We start from the raw sequence: 20544 nt of genomic DNA, 5'->3' as shown, positions 1-20544 counted from the left end.
ATGGCTGAAGGGCATCACCTGATAATGGTAATTTCCAGTGGGAGTGCAGAAAGCAGTTTTTTCCTGTTCAGCTAATGCTAAAGGTATCTGCTGATACCCTTGGAAGGCATCCAAGAAACTCATTTGAGGATGTCCAACTATTACATCCACTAGTTGATCAATCAGAGGAATGAAGAAAGGATCTTTCAGGCAAACTTTATTCAAATTCATGAAGTCCACGCACACACACCACTTCTCGTTTTTCTTCTTTACTACCATGGTATTAGCCAACCATTCGGGGTAAAAGATCTCTTTGATAGCCCCTGCTTTTTTAAGTTTATTCACTTCTATCCTTACTGCCTTAACATGCTTTTTTGATGAGCACCGAGGAGGTTGCTTTCGTGGGATTACCTCTGGATTCACATTCAACCGGTGACATATAAACTCAAGATCAACCCCATGTATGCCATAAGTATTCTAGGCAAACACATCAATATTATCTTCCAAAAATTTCACCAGTGCAGCCTTTTCCAAGGATGGCAATTGAGACCCCACCTGAAAGTATTTTTCTTCGTCTTGACCAATCAAAACCTTTTCCAATTTCTCGGACAGCACCCCTTGCGACTCGGTCCTAAGTCCTGCTTCGGGACACTTTGATTGCTATGGGATTTGCTCCTCTTCCACCACGGCTTGATCTATGGGTTGCCATGTAATGGCTGCTATCAGACATTGCCTAGCTATTACTTGACTTCCTACTAGTTTCCCAACTCTACCTTGGGTAGGGTACTTAACTTTCAAGTGTAAAGTTGACGAGATTGCTCCCATAACATGAAGCCATGGTCTGGCCAGGATAGCTGTGTAAGGGGAAAAAGCTTCAACTACAATGAAGTCAACTTGCAAATCTTTGTCTCCGGCCTGTACAGGTAACCTTATCATCTCGTGGGGGGTTACCAATCTCCAATCAAAGCTCACTAGGGGTGAATCCTATTTTTCCAGGTCCTCGGGCCTGAGATTCAACCCTTTATATAAGTCCAGGTACATAATCTCTACCCCACTTCCCTGGTCTACTAGGTCCCTTCTTACATTATACCCCTCGATCTAAATGGTTACCACCAAGGCATCATCATGTGGTTGGAGCGTCCCCTCCTTATCTTCTTCTAAAAAACCTAAAGTAGGCATGGCCACTATTTTGGCCTTTTTGCAAGCCCGGCTCCTGTCTTTCAAGTTAGGACACGAAACCACCGACATAACCCCCGAGTAGGTTCCTGTGTCGCCCCTGGGCTTAGCAAAAATGACATTAATTGTACTCAATGCTGGCTAAGGAGCTCCATCTCTCTAATACCCAACTCCCAAATGCCCGAATTGACCTGTAGGCTGGTGCAAGAACTGACTCATTTTCCCTGCCTTCACTAGGTGACCTAAGTGATCTCATAAAGTCCTACAATCCTCAGTTTTGTGCCTTTTTTCTTGATGATTATGGTAGTAATGGCTCTGGTTTCTCCTGGACAGATCCCCACCCATCTTATTGGGCTATTTGAAGTATGGTTCATTGTTTATCTTCTCTAGTATTTGATAGACTGGCTCTTTGAATAATGAATTAACCACTTGAGCCCCCACAGATAATGTCTGATTGGGGAAGTCTCTCGGAGAACGGTTATTATGATATCCTCTTCCCTGAGGATCTCTTTTCTTTGGGAAAACCTTAGCTTTGCCCTTTCCTTGGGTCTGATCTTCCTCTACTCGTTTATACTTATCAATGCGATCTATTAGCTGGCGCATACTAAGGGCAAGCTTCATTGTTAATGACTTCCTTAATTCATGCTCCGTCGATAGCCCTACCTTAAATGTTCTCACTACCACGTCCTCAAAATCTCCATCTATCTCATTGTACATTTCCCAATATCTATCCGAGTAGATCTTGAGAGTTTCACCTTCCCTCATGGCCATGGACAAAAGAGAGTCCAAGGGCTTGGGGACTCTACTACATATTACAAATCTTGCACCAAATGCCCTCGTAAGCTCCTTAAAGGATCTTATTGACCCCTCTTCTAAATCATCAAACCAGCATATAGCCACAAGCCTGAGGCTGGAGGGGAATACCTTGCACATAAGGGCTTCATTGCCAGAATGAATTGCCATCTTTTGATTAAAATGGCTCATATGCTCTACAACGTTAGACCTTCCATTATATATGGTGAAAGTTGGCAGTGAGAACTGGTGGGAAAGCCTGTCCTTGTTGATTCTCCTAACAAAGGGTGACTTCGAGATTTGTCGAAGTGCATTACTCATCGTGTTATTCTCCATTCTACGATAAGATGACCCTTGCTCATGCCTGTACTTGCCCTTTTCTAGTTTATCCTGGTGTGAAGATGCTGATGGGGTTCTTGACCTATAGCGATATGAGCGATCCCTACTCTCCGCTGATCCATCGCTTGATGGGGGTGATGGATCCCTTCTATCACGCTCCCTTCGCCACAGCTTCCTACACAAGCAATCTACCTTAAGCTGCAATTTTCGCATCTCCTGATCGTGTGAAACATGGCTCCTAGTCCTAGAGCGGCTCCTCTTTGTGCATTCAGTATGGTATGACTCTACAATAACACTTGGTGTATGGTGCCTGTCCCTCCTTTGCTCCAAACTAACAAACTGGTTTTCCCTCTGTAAACCAACGGACTCCTCCCTATTCTACTCCAAGTTGGCCATGATTACTTAAGATAAACCCACAATAACACCTTGTTCCCTTTAGACAGCACCAATTGTAAGGACCCAACAACCAAACTGCCTAAACCCACTTGGAATGATGGAATCTGTGCAACCCAGTAAGGCACAAACCAATAGATATTTGTAAAGAGAGTGGGATAAAACAAGGGGAGGGGGCTTAGCCCAAGGATCTAATTGTTGATGGCCATTTTGGAAGTCCAAGTAGAAAGGAGAAGCCCAAAAACGCGGATAGAAAAGAGTTGGTAAATGGATAGAAAACCCATTAAGCCTAAGCGGTAGGAATAATGAATCACAGGCTCATGAGATAAACAAATGGGTCTTGAGGAGACAAATGGGCTTAAAGGAGTCTGGAAAGAGAGGGGAAAAAAAAAGAGTAAATCATGGGCAGTATATGATGTGGAAAAGTGAGAATGGGTCATGGCAGGCCCAAAGTAATGAAAGCAAAGAAAGCAAGGGGTTGATGGCAAGCTCATGAGCCCCAAGGATGAGGGATAATGTAATTAGGCCGGGGAAGCCCAAAAAACTCAGTAAAAGCCCATGGGAATTCAAAGTTAAGAAAATGCCCAAGGAAAGCAAACAGGCTAAGGATGCCCAAGAGAAAACAAATGGGACACAGGAGCCTGCCAGTGATGTAATAAAAGAACCAATGGCCGTATTGGGCTATTGGGAGAAGAATAAACGGCAGACCCAAAGAGGCCCAGCAGGATTGGGGCAAACAATTTCGCAGCAGAAATGATAGAGTGGTATGGCAGGAGATGGTAGTAGAAAAAAGGGTGGGTTGAAGAAAGGCAAAGCCCACCGTCAAGTAAGGCCCAGCCCTTAAGTGGGGCAAGCCATAAAAGAAAGGGAAACCAGAAAATAGTAAAAAAACAGACGGCAGACTGTGCAGGCCAACTATAGCGAATGCATGAGCAGCAAACAGATTTTGGACATACATGGAAGAGAGGTACGCGCAAGGCCCAAACATCACCAGCCTATACCCAGCCAATACAGGATACGGTGAGGTCATGGGTCAAAGGTAAGAGGGCATGGTTTGGCGGTGGGGAGAGGGGAAAAACCTATTTTGAGGTTCCTGCTCGGGCTCTTTTGGGGGAAGTGTCCTGTTGGGATGACATACCACCCAAAAGAAACAAAATTGAGTTGGAACCACTAGGTGCATGCCATGAGGGATAGGAAGAGAAAAGGCACCCACACCGTAGCAGGGAAGGGTGCCACGGTAGACAAACAAATAAAATAGTTTTTTTTTTTCTGGTGACAGGGAGTGGCACACAGATGGACTAGTGGTGGTTGGCAAATACACCCAGAACAGACAAAGGTGGTTAAGGGCTAAAATAGTAAGACCCGGTCATAGTAGGCACTATAAAAAGAGGCCCTTGTAGTGTATAGGAGACCAGGACCACGAAATAGGAAATTGAAAAAACGAGGAATAGAAAACAAGTACTGAGAAAAAGAGATGAAAGAAAGAAAGATAAGAAATGGGAATATTAGAAGAGAAGGAAAGAAAAAGATAGAGAGTTAGAGCGACAGGCATGCACCAATAGGTTGATTCCCTCTCTCCCTCTCAAAGTCCTGCTCTCTACCATAAACAAAGAATTCTCTTGTGTACCAACCATTCAAGTCCGTTTCTCTCAAAGTGATTAATTTCCACGAAAGCATTTCCTTGGGGGATTATTCACGTTGAGAAGAGACGTTCTTCCATTTCTGGTTTTGGTCATGCGGATAAGATTTGATCTGATTTCTTTTTTTTCTTTTGATTAACCCATATACTACCCACTTATTCCCCTTACTTTCTTTATAAAAGTAATTGTTGTTAAATTGTAATTATCTTTTCTTGATTAGGGATTATCTATTCACTTTAATTAAGAAGTCAAAGTACTTTCTTTTGTCTTATTATTATCATATCTGCTTGTCACAACTCATCTAAAACAGCTCTGCCTGCCATAAGCGCGTTCTTGGCGAACGAGGCATAGTTTGCGCACAAGCCAGACCAAATTGAGTTGCAGCTGAACTGGTCTCAACTCCCTTACTCAGAATATCTAGGCCCAGTACCGTAGGAGGCAGCCTAGCCTAACATAACGAAAAAGGCCCACTACACTAATCAAAGAAGAAATGACCAAAAGTTAAAGTTAATGTATGTTAGAGGTTCTTTACAAGGACAAAGCTCTTACACTAGATAATACATTGTTCACCCTCTTTCTTTTACTATTCTTGCTTTGATTTTCTGTTATTTGACTATTTTTCTCCCTCTTCTCATCTGAAAGTTCCCTTTCCTTATATACTCTCCAGCCCATCACATCCTAGCCTTTCATCCCCACTTACCTAGACTCTCCCTATGACACTTATCCCTTTAAACTTCTATTGAAGGTGGTAGAAAGAGTTGCTTAGTTATGAATTCCACTATTTAGGTCACTTCCTTATTGTAGTGGGTCTTTTTCACAATGTTGGGCTGGGCTACCTCCTACGGTATTAAGCCCAAATGTTTTGAGTAAGGGAGTTGGGACCGGTCCAACTGTAACTTACTTTGGTCCGGCTTGTGCACAAACTATACCTCGTTTGCTAGGCTTTGATCACAGGCCTATGGTAGGCAAAGCTGCTGCGGGTAAGTTATGGCAGGCAAACATGATAAAGACAATACAAGAAATAATAAACAAAATGAATAAAAGGGAGCGACAAGTGGCAACCCGTAGGCCGAAAGTAGAGAAATAAACGAGAAATAATAATAATGTGTTTATTGAATTAAAGAGGGAAAACTTGGTCTACCATGCCAAATAATGCTGCAGAGCTAAAACCAAGAAGATAAACTATTTCCTCAATGTGATTAATCTCCTAGGGGAAAGAAATTAATTGCTTTGAGGGAATGAGCCTAAATGATTTATGTTTAATGGGGATCCTCTGTCTTTTTAATAGAGAGTAGGGGTTTAGAGGGAGAGAGGAGATCCACCTATTGGTGCATACCTGCCATTCTATGCTCTATATTCTTTATCCTTCATAGTTTTTCCTTTCTTTCTTTATTTTTTTTCTTTTCCCTTCTTTCTTCATGTTTTCTTATTTTGTAGTGATACACTCTCAGAGGTTGCTATTAAAGTGTTTTGTGATTGTGATCCCCTCTTTACTGTGCATGGCAAAGCCCCTTTTTATAGTGCCTGCCATGACCAGATTTTATTATTGTAGCCTTGAACAACCTTTGGTTGGTCTGGGTGTCCTTGCCGACCACTTACTGGTTTGCCAGCCACCACCACTTACCTGTATTGGCCGTGACACCAGATAAAAAAGGTTATTTTGTTTGTTTGCTTGCCGTGCTACAGTGTGAGTGCTTTCTCTCCCTTCTTATCTCTCATGGCATGCACCTAATGGTCCCAGCTCATCCTTACTTCCTTTGAGTGGTATGTCATCCCAGCAAGACATATCCCTCAAATGAGCCCGAACAGGAACCCCAGAATAGATTTTCCTCTTTCCCCACTGCCAAACCATGCCCTCTTACCTCTGACCTATGACCTCATCACCTCCTGTATTGGCTGGGTACAGGTTGGTGATATATGGGCCTTGCGTGTGCTTTACTTCCATGTATATCTGAAATCTACCTGTTGCTCACGCGTCTGCCGTGGTCTGGAGATTTGTCTGCACATTCTGCTGCCCATTGTTGGCTTCTTATAGCGTGAACCATTTTCTGGCTTCTCATTCTTTAAAACCTGCTCCTTTTGGGGCTGGGCTTTTGGTTGGCCATGGGCTTTTCCTCTTTCGGCCCACTCCCTTCTTCTTTTCTACAGTCTTTGTGTATCCTGCCGTATTGCTCTGCCATTCCTGCCGTGGTGTTATTTGACCCAAGCTTGCTGGGCCTTTTTGGGCTTGTTGCTTATTCTTCCCTTAATGACTCAATATAGTTATTTGAGACTTTTTGGTTACGTTGGGCATCCTTGGCCCATTTACTTTCCTTGGGCCCTTTTGGCCCTTTTCCTAGCTCTGCATTCCCATGAACTTTACTAATTCCTTTGGGCTTCTCTGACCCAATTACCTTATTCTTCATCCTTGGGGTTCATGGACTTTCCATCAACCCCTCACTTTCTTTACTTTCATTACTTCAGGCCTGCTGTGGTCCATTCTCACTTTTCTACACACATACTGCCCATGGGTTTGCTTCTTCTCTCTTTCCTGGCTCCTTTAGGCCCGTCTACTTCCTTAAGGCCCATTTGCTTATTTTATGGGCCTGCAATCTATTATTCCTGTCATTTGGGCTTAATGGTTTTTCTATCCACTTACTAACTCTTTTCTGCCCATGTCGCTAGGCTTTTTCTTTCTACTGGGCTTCCAAAAATGATCATCAACACTTATTAATGCAGTTGATAAAGTTATTGCCAGTCATTTAATGCGGAGGCAGTAAGTGAACTTTCACTGGAAACTTCCTTCACCTACCATGATTCTCTCTCTAACCCCCACCCTCCTCATTCGGACTTCCTAGAAATCTTTTGTCTCTTCTCCTCCTATCCTCTGGAAGATTCCCTCTTCGGGTTCACAATGCCTCTATAGTGACAACCATAGCTTGTTGTACCCTTCCTTGGTCCTCGGGCTCCTACAATTGCCATTAAAAAAATAGTTTTCTCATGAAAAAATTTATGTGAGATTTTTTTTTTCAAACAATCTTTTTTGTTAGTTAATTTCATACTTAACAGAAAATTTTTAATGGAATTAGACAAAAAACTTGAATTGAATAAATCTGAAACTTTTTTTTTTTTTTTTTTTGAGATTGAATGAAAGTAAAATTAGATGATTAAAATGAATTTAATTTAAACTTTTTTTTGAGGGAAAAATTTAATTGAAACTTAGAGGGTGCAATTTACATTTTAATTAGCCAAAAGATAATATTTATTGTCCTATAACAAAATATTGTATTTATTGCATTTGTCAATACTTTTTTTTTTTTTTTTGAGAAACAAACGCACAAACAAGGAAGAGGGAAATTTAAAGTAACATCTTTTAAGTTTTGTCCAATTCATTAGATATGCAAGGATCAATTTCAATGCAATAGTGGGAATTTTGTTTCTTCATCAGCTGATTAGTTTCAAAGTTATATCACCACATATATTTTGTCTTGATTTTTTTTTTTTGAGAAGGTATTTTGTATTGATTTTGATTGGAAGATAAATCAAAGGTTGATGTTAAGTTCGCCAACTATATCATCCTTAGAGTATAAATTTCTTCTTTTATTATGATAATCCAATAGTTATAAACTTATAATGGGAATGGAAGACTTGAATCCCATGTCTTCATTAAAAACACCTGAATTTGTCAATTAGTTGAGTTACAAGACTCTTGGTTAGAGCATAATTTTAATAAGGGTTGTTTGTCTACGTTTATAAGTTAATTTATTTTTTAAGCCAGTTTTATGTGTAGGTTTTTAGAACTTTTTTTTTCCTTAATACAATTTTATTTTCAAGTCAATAAACCAATAAATTTAAACTATCCCAAACAAATGCTAATATATATATATATATATATATATATATATATATATCACTCTATTCTATAATATTCACTATATCACTCTAGTTTGACATTCCTGCAGGAAGAACTCTTGAAAATTGAATCCATAGTTAAACATTATCAATCTTACTATAACCTAGAAGAACAAAGTTTCTCTCCAAACTAATTTGGAAAGAAACCCTTCAAACTCTTCATATATTTTTATATTGAATGTGAATTTTGAAAATCTAACCGTTGAATTACATGTTCTTATTATATCCTTCATGCTTGAAAATTTTAAAGAATATCAAAAATCAATTATTATGCCATCAAAAAAAATGTAAAAATTTCAAGTTTTTATGATCTAAAATTGTATATAAAAAATAAGTTTATTAATTGAATAGTAAATAACATTCAATTTGAACGAAAATTGATATGCATGTTAAGAACATAAGGAACATGAAATTCAATGGTTAGATTTTCAAAATTCACACCAAATATATATGAGAAGTTTAAGGAGTTTCTCTCCAAATTAGTTTCTAAAAAAACTTTGTTCAACCTAGAATAACTAACAAGTTGTCTAACGGGGCCACTGTTGAGACCACTTTAAACACTCAATCTCAAATAACAGGCTAACCAACGAACTCAAGCGAAACTCAAGAGCACTCTTCTATAGAATTAGAGATTAATAATGAAAACAAAGAATGCAATTTTCAAGAGAACTTGGTTGGCTCTAGTACCATTTAAAGACTTAGGGATGAATAAAGTGAGTGAATGAAGAGAGACATGGATGAATATTGTGAAAAAATATGTTGCAATAATAAAATAACAGGACAATACAAAACTTTGAATATAAATCTATTTTGAAATTTTAAAAACTTGATTCTTAAAAACTTTGAATAATACTTCAAACACTGATTCTCATTCAAATACTTAAATATTGTAATACAAAGGAAGGATTTATAGAGTCTAATAAGTTTTTGTTTTTTGAAGAACCTATTTTGAAAAACCCCTTGAAGAACCTAAGGTTATGTTTGGTAAATGTTTTTTATTTATATTTTCAAAAACATATTTTTAAGGTTATGTTCAAAAAACAAATTTTAAGGTTATTATGTTTCAAAAATAATTTTATTGTGTTTTCAAAATCGAAGACACATTTGGTTACTTGAAAACAAAACATAATTTTCTCCCAAATAAGAAAATGTTTGGTAACTATGGTTGTATAGTTGTATTTGCTCATTATTATTTAAAAAAAAAAAAAATCATAACGATACCATTATTAACAAAAAATAAATTAACCATGGCTTATTTTATCACATTTTTTGGAAGGAGTACGGTTTTTAGTGGGACTTGAGAAATTTTACGTACTATTTTAATGTATTAAATGATGATATATACATAACACATCATATCAGGTTAATTTTTTATTAACTTTTTTTTTTTTGGTCTTTTTTTAGTTTTTTGTTTTATCAGTAGTACACTCATCAGTGGGTTATATACAAAGGAGGGACTTAGGACTGATGTTTCAAGTGGTTGTATCGAAGCCTGCGTAATCTATATACATAGGGCAAAACTTAGATACAGTACTTTTGGAGTACTTTTGGATACTGTTCGTTAGGTACCTTTTTTAAAATTCTGCCACCTGTCCAGCCATTTAAGTTTGCAAACGGCGTTAAGTTGGCCATCTGTATTTTTCTTTTTTACTTTTCTTGTTCTGCTGAAACCCAATCTGCCATGAAAAAACAAGAAAAACCTTAAATCTCTCTCTCTCTCTCCAGAGAAAAAGAAAAGTTTTGCTAAAAGAAATCCTCTATGGATGATTCCACCTGTTCAAATGTCACCCATTCAATCAACTTTGAGAACCCTAACCCCACTATCTTCCTCTTCCTCTTCGTCTTCATTTTCGCAACTGATGCGGTAGCACAGAGCTGTTAAGAACTAACACACGGAGGTGAAGCGGCAGTACGGAGCAACAACACAGAGTGTCTCTTAAACTTGAACTAACACACGGAGCTGTTAAGAACAATCTATTCAGATCAACTCATACCCAGTAGATCTAAGTCGAATTTTGTGCTTTTAGACTTGGTTTAGCTGAAGGCCGGGTTGATTTGGATTTGGAATTTGTGAACTGGGTTTGTAGGATTTATGATTTTTTTTTTAAAGAAAAAAGAGAGAATTTTGTATTATAAATAGAAAAGAAGTATACAATGGGACCCTGGACTTAGCAACAACGTCCAGCCCAAAAAAGATGAAACCATTAAATAGTGGTCTTACAAGAACAGAATAAACAAAATGCAGACTAAAAATTTTGGGTTTTTTTTTTTTTTTTTTTGGATATGTAGGTTTTGGATGCTCTAGCATTGTAGGATGATTTGTATCTCAATATTATAGATTAGGTGTGAGAAGTTGGGGTTTGGAGTTTTCTGGAATTTTGAATGGCTTTCACAGGAGAAGAGAGAAAAGAAGAAGAAGAAGAAGAAGAAGAGGAAGATAGGTTGGTTAACGCCGTTTACAAACTTAAGCGGCTGGACACGTGGTAGAATTTGAAAAGGGGTATATAAGGAACAGTACCTAAGGTACTGTATTTAAGTTTTATCCTATATAATAATAGGTGAAATTGAGAGAAACTCAAATTAGAATTTCAAATCAGAGTTCCAATTTTGTGTCATGTGTCCTGAATTATTTATTTTTAAAGAGTTTTATTTTTTAATTTTAGAATTAAATGTGGGACCACATCTAAATATTCATCTAAGTGAGTTATTAAGTACAAAAATCAACGAGTCTAGAATAAATGAATCATAAAAAAAAAAAATGCTTCACAATAATTAAAAAAAATGAAAAATTTACATTTTATACCTAATAATATCCTGACAATTTTTTTAAAGAGTTAACAAAATATAAAAATGACTATTAATAGTATTTAAATTATATATATAAGGCTTATATTATGCATCTTATTATATATTTTCAAGTGTATTTATACATATGCATAGAGTTACAAACTAGTACAACCAATACATATAGCTTATATAAGCTTGCAAAAGTTACATGAACAGTAATAGTGAATAGTACAGTGAACGTTAAAAGTGAACAAGTACTGTACAACAATAACGAATAAATAGGTGTGCACAGTAATTGTCAAAAATAATTTAATGATTTGAACAATAATTGCATGATGATTAGTAACAATTAGAAATAATGTTCTGATATGTCCAAAATCCTATAGTAACTTCAATAATTCTAGATACAGTGAAAGGCCTTCAATAATTTTTGATATTGAGATTATAAAAGTGAAAAGCTTAAATATATAATTTTGATTCTTCTAGAGAAAGTGATACCAAATATTGAAAAGCTTCAATAATTTTGATAATGCTAATTCTTGTGCTTCACAGGACTGTTCATGTTATAGTAATGTCATGAATAATAAAAGTTACAATATAAGTATCAGAGCCTTATTTTTACATTTACTGTTACAGAATATTAGGTTCTTAAGAAGGTTTTTCAGAAGAGGTCCTTGAGAAGGTTTTTTAGAAACCAAAAACTATGCCTCTCTAAGCCCCCTATTCTCCTTATCAATCTCTAAAAAGCCTCCTTTTGTATAAGAAAAATTATATAAGAAAACTCTCTTGATCCCCTAAAATTCTTCCCTTGTATCTGAAAAAATTATCCTTTGTAATATTCTCAAGTATTTGAATGAGAATCAGTGCTTGAAATATTATTCAAAATTTTGAAGAATCAAGTATGTTTTTAAGTTTTCAAGATAGATTTATATTCAAAGTTTTGTATTTTACTGTTATTATATTCGCATATCTCTTTCACAATATTCATTCATATTTCTCTCTTCATCCACTCACCATATTTCATTTCCCCCAAGTCTTTACATAGCATCAGAGTCATTACTTTTACTATTGGTTGCACTACTCACTTTTATTGTTCATGTAACTTTTGTAAGCCTATATAAAGGCATTTGTATCAGTTGTTGAGGCACGGGCATATATATATATATATATATATATATATATATACACCAATGATAAAACTGATTTTATTTCTTTATCCTATATCAGATACCGATTCATAAGTTATATTGTTATATGATATTGGTTGGATTATTTTATTATTTTCCTTTTTTTAGTCACTTTATTGTTTTATTGTTTTCCAAAGGTTTTTTTTTTTTCCTGGTTATTTGATAGTTATATGTTCTTTCAAACCATTTAAAGAAACTTGCATTGGTTTTTACCACATTTTAAAAAATAAAATATTTATTTATAATACTTTTTGTTTCTGTTTCTAAGAAGGTTTTGTATACCATTCTCTTTTTTCATTTTTTTTTTCTGGACTCATCATTTCTTCTACACATTTTTTTAACCTCATACTCTCTTGTTATCATGCAAATTTGTGCATTTTCTCTTACTTGTTCATAATACGGAACTACTTGAGATTGTGTTGGTGAAGAGAGATTATTTGAAGGTTGTATCTATTATTAAATGGATGCTTCTTAATAAAAAGGTGTATCTATAGTTTTTCCTTTTTTTAACCTTCAAGCCGTTCTTCTGTTTCTCTCCTCAATCGTGATGCCGCTTGCAATTATGAGTTGAGTTTTGTTTTTGTTTTTAAACGTTTTTGTGATGGATTTATATATGTTGGTTTGTGGTTGGTATGCTTTGGGTGGGTGTGTTTTAGGTATTTTGAAACGTTTGAGTTGCTTTGTTGCAAAAAAGGTTTTGTGATTCTTCACTCATGTTTTGTGTTTGTCTTCAGTGAGAGAGTCGCAGCAGGATGTTTCCTGGACCTCCCTGTATATTTTGGAGATGCTTTCAGCTGACAGGTATGGAAATTTGTATTAGAAAGTATGCTTATGTGCAAGTTCGTTGTCTGGCTCGCTTTATATCCTTCATAAAGTTGGTGCTGAAATTGAAAGAGCATGTGCAGCTTAAATTAACGGTTTGGGTTTTGAGCAAGTATTTTCCCAATTTGAAAATCTTTGCAATGCTGATGACTTTGATCATGAACTTAATTTAGAAAAGGCAGAGGCTATAGCTGTAAGTTGCCTTCTGCCCATGATTTATCAATTGGCTGAGTAGAAGAAACAGGAAAAATTATTTTACATGTCAAATTTCCTACTTCTCACTCATGCTTTCAAATAACTTATAGGTTGTTCGAGAGACCTTGGAATCTAATGTATAGTTTGCAGACTCTGTTCTTGCTCAGGTAAATAACTTATATATCTCTATACTCTATAGTGAGTATAACAAATTGCTACAAAATAAGTACTGGTTTTTCTTTGGTGCTATGACATGTTTTTGATGTTATTGAGTGATGGCATGCAATGTGCAACTAATTGGGGCGATGAAAACCATATGCAATTAACTGAGTTGCGTAGTTTATAATTCATGGAGAAGAGATATTATTCCCTTTTTTATCAGTTATGCAGAGATTATTTTATCATGTAAAGGTGTTGTTTACCACAATGCTCTTACAAATATTGACATTATGATAAATGAGCAAATTGATTAGGTTCTGGGTTTGATTGGTCCAAATATAAGTATCATTTTTCTATGATGCATTGTAGGATAGATCATGGGACTTAGTTCAAGATTTTGTGTGTTTAAGAGGGGGCAATGGTTCTAGCAAAAGAGGGAAGAGGGAAGAGGGAAGAGGTGGTTAAGCCTACTGAAAGGTGCATTGGGTTATCTAACCTCCTTTGAGTACTAAAACTATAATATAGATGTTCAATGGCCTGCACTAGGATTTTTAGAAAAATAACACTACTACACATTTAATGGTTTCTTTGCATTCGAACAAGAAAGCATATCAATATTAGCATATGCAATAGAGTCCATCAAGCCGGGTTTCTCTAATAGTTCCTAATTTGTAAAAGAATTAAAGTATTTGAAATCAACATGAAATTTGGGGGATATAAAACAGATAATTTAAGGATTGTCAAGATTGGAAATAATGAAGTTTGTTTGCAAAAGATGGTCTAGGAACTCCAGGTGAAATTGAAATCTCTAATTTAATTAGATTTTCAATTTTGTGTCATGTGTCCCATTTAATTTTTAGGTTGTGCCAAATGAATTATTGTGTGTAAAAATCGAAGAATCCAAATTTAATTAGATTCTAAATAAAATTTCATATTGGAGTTTACTTTTCCACCATATTGGAGTTTACTTTTTGTGACAAGTGAATTATTGGGTGCAAAAATCAAAGAGTCTAAAACCAATTGTAGGGGCCTTTTTTTGTATATGGTATATTGGGCTGCCTTCTGCGGTGATGGGCCCTAGTGTTTCTGAGTAAGGGAGCTGGGGCCGGTCCAATTGTAACTCAACTTGGGCCAGTTTGTGCACAAACTTATGCCTTGTCTGCCAGGAGCAAATTTACGGCAAGCAGAACTGTTGCAGACGAGTTACGGCAGACAGATATAATAATAACTAAAACAGAGTACTTTGACTTATTTAAATAAATGGCTATGTATTCCCTGCTAATAAAGCATAATTACAGTCATAATGATATCAATCACAGAGAAAAAACGAAGAAAATAATACTGGCTAATTTAAATGGACATAAATTAAGTTTTAAACTTAGTCTGCCGTAGCAAAGCCAAAGAGGAGAGAACGCCTCTTCTCAATGCAAATAATCCCCCAGGAAAAAGATCCTGCCGTGGGGATTAATGGCTTTGAGGGAGTCGGACCTGAATGGTTATTGCCCCAAAAAGAAAGAGTCCTTATTTGCGTTTTGGAAGAAGGTAAGATTTGAAGGGAGAGAGAAGGAAACCGATCTATTGGTGCATACTCATTGAACTAACTCTCCTTTTTCTAGTTTCCTTTCTTTTCTTCTCTGTTTTCTTTCTTATCTTTTTCTTTTTTTCTTCTTGCTCTGTTTTTTCTTTTTACCCCCGAAAATATACTCTGTTTTTCCATCCTCTGTACAGGGCATGGCAAGAGCCTTTTTATAGCACCTACTGTGGCTAGCGTTTTACTGTTTTGCCCCTTAACCGCCTTTGTCTGGTCTGGGTGTACTTGCCGACCACCAGGACTGTGCGACATCCACCCTTGCCAGACAGAGGCGGGTTTGTTTTGTTCCTTTGTATACCGTAACATTTCTTCCTACCACGGTATTAATGCTTTCTCTCTCTACTCTCAGAGCATGCACCCAACGGTTCCCCCTCAAACTTGCCTCTTTTGGGTGGTCTATCATCCCAGCAAGACGTACCTCCCAAAAGAGGCTTGGGTAGGAGCCGCAAATAGATCTTTTCCCCTCTCCCCACTACCAAACCATACCCCATTTCCCTCTTACCTCTGGCCCATGGCCTCACCATGTTCTATATTGGCTGGGTACAGGCTGGTGGTGCCTAGGCCTTACGCGTGCTTCCCTTTCAAATTTGTCCAAGAGTCTGCCTACTGCTCATGCGTTTGCTGCGACCTGGAGACTCTCCGTCTGCGTTTCCTGGCCTTTCATGTGGGCTTTCCTTTGGTTTTTCGCTCCATTCAGGAGCTGGGTTTCGTATGATGACGGGCCTTACATTTCTTTGGCCCACTTTTGATTTTCTTTATTGCCTGCCACGTTGAATTGTTATTCCTGCCGTAATAACTTAATCCTGCTGGATCTCTTTTTGGGCCAGCCATTTATCCCTTTTCTCAGTGGCCTGTCATGGGCACTGTTTTGTTTTTGCTCATGGGCTCCTATGTCCCTTTGGGCTTTCCTTTGGGCATCCACGGCCCGATTGCTTTCTTTGGGCTTCCTCGGCCCGTTTGCTAATTCCACACTCCCATGAGCTTTTTACTAACTTCATTGGGCTTCCCCAGCTCAATAACATTATCCTTATCTTTGGGGTTCATGGGCTTGCCATAAACCCCTTACTCTCTTAGTTTGTATTGCCTTGGGCCTACGGCGGCCCTTTCTCACTTTTCTATCTCATACTCTGCCCATGGGATGCTATTTCTTTCTTTCCTGGCTTCTTTGAGCCCGCTTGCCTCTTTAAGAACCATTTATTTATTTGTTGGGCCTGTGATCCATTATTCCTGTTGCTTGGGCCTAATGGGTTTTTTGCTATTTACCTTGTCAATTCTTTGTGGCCCTCATTATTGGGCTTTTCTGTTTGCCTGGGCTTCCACAAATGGCCCTCAACATTTAGCCCCCTGAACATATGAAACGTTCCTGCGATTCATATGTGAATGAAAAGGCGTTTCTACCCTTCTCTCATCTTTTTTCTTCTTCTATTTTTTCGCGGGTCTTTTTTAAGCTGTGGACCCCTTCTTATACATACATATATTCTCCTTCCTGCCGCGAACAGGGTTGTCTCTTTGAATTTCCCAGTTTGGCAGTTATTTTCAAAACAGAGCCGCCGCTTCATTAATTTCATTCCCTTTGTGATGGCTGACCCGTCACCTCCTTTCGTGCTGATATTAATGACCTGGGTATTTAAGGAAGAATCCTTCTGCACTTTAATCACAAACTCTTTCTTTTCCCAGAACATACACTCTCCGTCTCTTACTCTCCTTCTTCCTTTCGAACACCCATACCTATTTTCTCCGACTAAGCCTCCTCACCATGTCACCGATGAAAAGTCAAGGCTCTTCCTGCCGCAAAGGGAAGGCGGTTGCTTCCGATTCTCCTGCCGTTCCTGAGGAGATGGAACGTTCCGATTCGGAGCGGTCTGCTGAGGAGGAGACGGAGCACGACCCCGACAGCGAATGCGCTCCTTTAATCGACCCTTGGTACGAAATCAATCCTTACTTCCCAAAAATCCCTGGTGACTATGTACCGCCGCCGCTGGATCGTGTATTGATTACCCTTGTCCGTTGAGACCTCGATGTTTCTTGGGCTCCTTTAGCATCTTCAATCCCCGATCTGTCTATTCGCCAAGGTCTTTCGCTTCCTGTATCCCTTCATTTTGAATTTGGGTCCGGCACATCCTCGAGTTGGAAGGAATGGGTTGACAGCGAGCTTTCCGACATGGGTTTTATGGGTTTGTTGCAGCTAGCCGGTGTTTTGAAGGCTATAGTCTCATCTCGCTGTTTGTCGAATTTTCGGGACCTCTATAACCTCCGTCACTTGGTCCGGCGATGGTGTACCACCACCCACACCTTCTTTTTCTCGTGCGGCGAACTCACCGTGACTCTCGAAGATGTGGCTAACCAGTTGCTTTTACCTATTCTCGGCGATGCCGATCCTGTCGCCTCAGAGCTTTCTCCTGAGGAAGAGGCCATTGAGGTTGAACTAAGGAAAAAGATGACCGGAAACGCCAAGCTGTCCTACTGGGTGAGTTCTTCCTCTAAGTTTTTTGCTGCTACCCGTCGTGCGGCTTTTATTGCATTTTGGCTTTGCAAGTTTGTTTTTGGGTCCCACCCCCACTATGCCATAAAACCTTTGTACTTTAGTTTGGCTATCAAAATATCTGCTGGGGTGAGCCTGCCGCTGGCTCCTATGTTCCTGGGGCACTTGTATGTTCAATTAGATATCCTCCGTAATGATGAGAGTCAGGCTGGGTCTTGCCATATTGTCACTTCTTTCGTTCATTGCACTATACTTCAGCAGTGGTTATTTGAGCATTGTGCTCAATACTTGACAAAATGTAGACCCACTCGGTTTGCCAGAGAGAAGTACCAGAGTTGTCCGAGAGTGATTACCGATTTTTGTGGCAGGTTTGAATCCAATTTTCTACTTGCTTTTCGTTGGTCTGGTTTGAAGCCGATTGGCTATTCTGTGGTTGAATCTTTTGATGGGGGTGTGGGTTTCTCTTGGAGAGCCTATAGAAATTTGGGTGCTGATTATACTTGTGCGGATTCTGTTATGGGTTCATTTGTTGACACCGTTGGGACTACTACCCCATTGGTCAGCTTTGGTGAAACTGGGATTACCTATCTTACCGCTACCAATGCCGAATGACTGCTTTACCTAGCCGATGAAGGCATTAGATTTGTTCACTATCCTGCCAATCGGGTGAGAAGGCAGTTTGGATTGGATCAAGACATCCCTGATGACATTTATTCCTTCATGGGAGCTCCTACTTCAATTCGTCCTTTCCTGCGGCACATTGCCTTTGACTTTCGGAAGAAGCATTTCAGTGCCGTTATAGTTCTCAGTTCACTAAGGGAGGGTGTCTGCACTTTTCCCATGCACGGTTACTGGCATGCAGTGATGGATTCATTCGTGGTTGAGTTAGCGGGGAGTCGTGGCTTCTCCCTTATTCCTCCTGAAGGGCTAAGCATGGTTGTCTCGGTTAACCATCGCCTGCGGCTTCCCTTTAAATCCATTTTGGCGTATGCTAGAAAATAGAGCCGGTCAGCCATTTTCGAATGGGACGCAGAGAAGAAAGGACGGTTCTGGCACGCTGGCGACTATCCCTCTGGTTGGGAGAAAAAAGTTAAGGTAATCAATCTCTCTGTACTGAGCAAGAAAGCGCCTGCCAAACCCAAGTCTGCCGGCAAAACCAAGCCTGCCACACCACTGCCTCCTGCAGGTGTTTCGCTGGCTAGCAGGACTTGTGGTAGCAAAAGGAAAACTACTCCTCACCTCGTATCTACCACTGAACGGAGGGTAAGTTATTTCTCCCTTTTTTCCTTTTTCGACAAAATTTCTTAATTTTCTTGCGGCTAACTCGCCAATTTCTTCTGCCTCTTTCCTTTTAGTCTAAGCATAAGGAAGACGCATCAGTTACCCGCCCCATTTTGCTCGATGAACCTGAGTCTGAGGTGAGTCCCTTTTCTCCACTTCTCTCTTCTTTCTCTCTCACACGCCTCTGCCATGGGTCTTTTGCTTTTTTTTCTTTTTTTCTTTTTACTTAACACAAAATTTTCTTTTTAGGAGGAGTCTGAGCCTCTATCCATATATTGCCTCATTGTCGAGGAGATTTTCGCCTCCATGGGTGTACCTATGGAAGGCTTTTTTTATGGGGCCGAGGCGGTATTAGCAACGCCTGCTCCTCCTGCTGCACACAAGACTCCTGCCAAAACTCCCACCCCTTCTACCGAGCCGGTACCTAAAGAGGGTACTCATGTCAAGGGGTTGGTGAGACTACACCTTCGCCTGCCGAGAGACCCACTCCTTTAGAGGGAGTCATTCCTCCTGCCGCTGTTCAAACCAAAACCACTTCTCCTGTTCTGCCACTTGTGATTTCGACTAGTGACCCTTTTGCAGCTATCTCCCAGGCTGCAAAGGGTGGTGCTTCGCTTGTTGTTACTCCTTCCTCCATTCCCAGCTCCTCTACCCGTGGTCCTGATCCGAACTTATCTTCAGAGGGATCCGATGATATCCTTGAGGATCTTGATGATGCACCCGTGCTGAAAAAGAGAATTTCCGATTCTGAAGAGGGGAATGCTTCGCCGGAGCTTGACTTCATGGGTATGTATCTTCCTTTCCCCTTATCTCCTTTCTGCATTTGCGTTTCATTTGCATACTTATCTCCACACTTGCAGAAACTTCTGAGGGGCCAGAAATTGCAGCAGGCGTGGGAATGACTGCTCCTGCCGCACCCGTAGCGCCTATTCCTACCGCACCTTTAGTACCTGTTTCAGCCGTACCTACTACCTTTGCTTCTTCTGTGCTTGCAGTACCTGTTTCTGCTACACCCATAGCCCCCATTCCTGGTAACTTTGGCAATTTTTCTTTCTCTTCTTATTTCATCTTCTTTTTCTGCAAGCCTTTTCTTCTTGTACCATTTTTTTTTTTTTTTATTTTGCCTTGCGTTTCCCCCCCCCCCTTTTTTTGATAGGTTCACTCCCTACTATCCCTTCTCAGTTTGAGGTGGTTAGTAGTTCTGCCGCCGTCCCGGATGATGCTGCATCTTTCTTTGTTCGCTTTGACCAGCCGGAGGTTAACGACCTTGGTCTGGCAGACTTCTGGGCTTCCGATCCTCCTTATGTAGACTTTTATGGCTTCCGAGTCCCTGAGGACTGCGTCTCACACTTAGTGATGATCTACAGTCATCACGGCAATTTTATGCAGGAGTTTTGCCTTGGTCGTTCTTCTAGGGAGCATTTCTTAAAAATGCTGGGGTGTGTGCTGAATGACATCGAGCATAACTTTATTGACTCTATTTTTGCTGGGAGGATCCTACAGTGGAGGGCTGTGATACAGGAGCTCATCAATGTGGGTTTCGCTGTGGAGTTTATTCTTGATCATCTACGTGAGATTGCCCGAGCCTTTTTCATGAGGAGAGTCCAGCCGGCCGTCGAGGCCATAGACGCTCGTATCGAGCTTTTGAAGAAAGAGGTGGCTGATTTGGAGGGTCGCCGTGAGCGTCTTCTTTCCGGCGTTGGTGGACCCAGTCGCTTTGGAGATCAGAGTCTTATTTTTGGACTTCATTGATGATAGCACCATTTCCTTTCCTCTTCTTTGTTTCTCTGTTTTTGTTATGTCTCACAGAACACTTTATGTTTCCTGCCG

At 39.4% G+C, this 20544-nt stretch overlaps 1 protein-coding gene across 1 annotated transcript; it reads right to left on the bottom strand.

The window, feature by feature from the left end:
• Positions 1–1509: 1509 nt before the first annotated feature.
• On the bottom strand, positions 1510–2499 carry LOC115962304. Its single transcript, XM_031081217.1, has one exon. The coding sequence runs from the start codon at positions 2497–2499 to the stop codon at positions 1510–1512; it is 990 nt and encodes a 329-aa protein (XP_030937077.1).
• Between the last annotated feature and the right edge of the window lie 18045 nt (positions 2500–20544).

This window comes from Quercus lobata, chromosome 2 (genome assembly GCF_001633185.2).
Source record: "Quercus lobata isolate SW786 chromosome 2, ValleyOak3.0 Primary Assembly, whole genome shotgun sequence".
Taxonomy (NCBI): domain Eukaryota; kingdom Viridiplantae; phylum Streptophyta; class Magnoliopsida; order Fagales; family Fagaceae; genus Quercus; species Quercus lobata.
The sequence above is the reverse complement of the archived record's forward strand: the minus strand, read 5'-3'. Positions and strand labels throughout refer to the sequence as shown.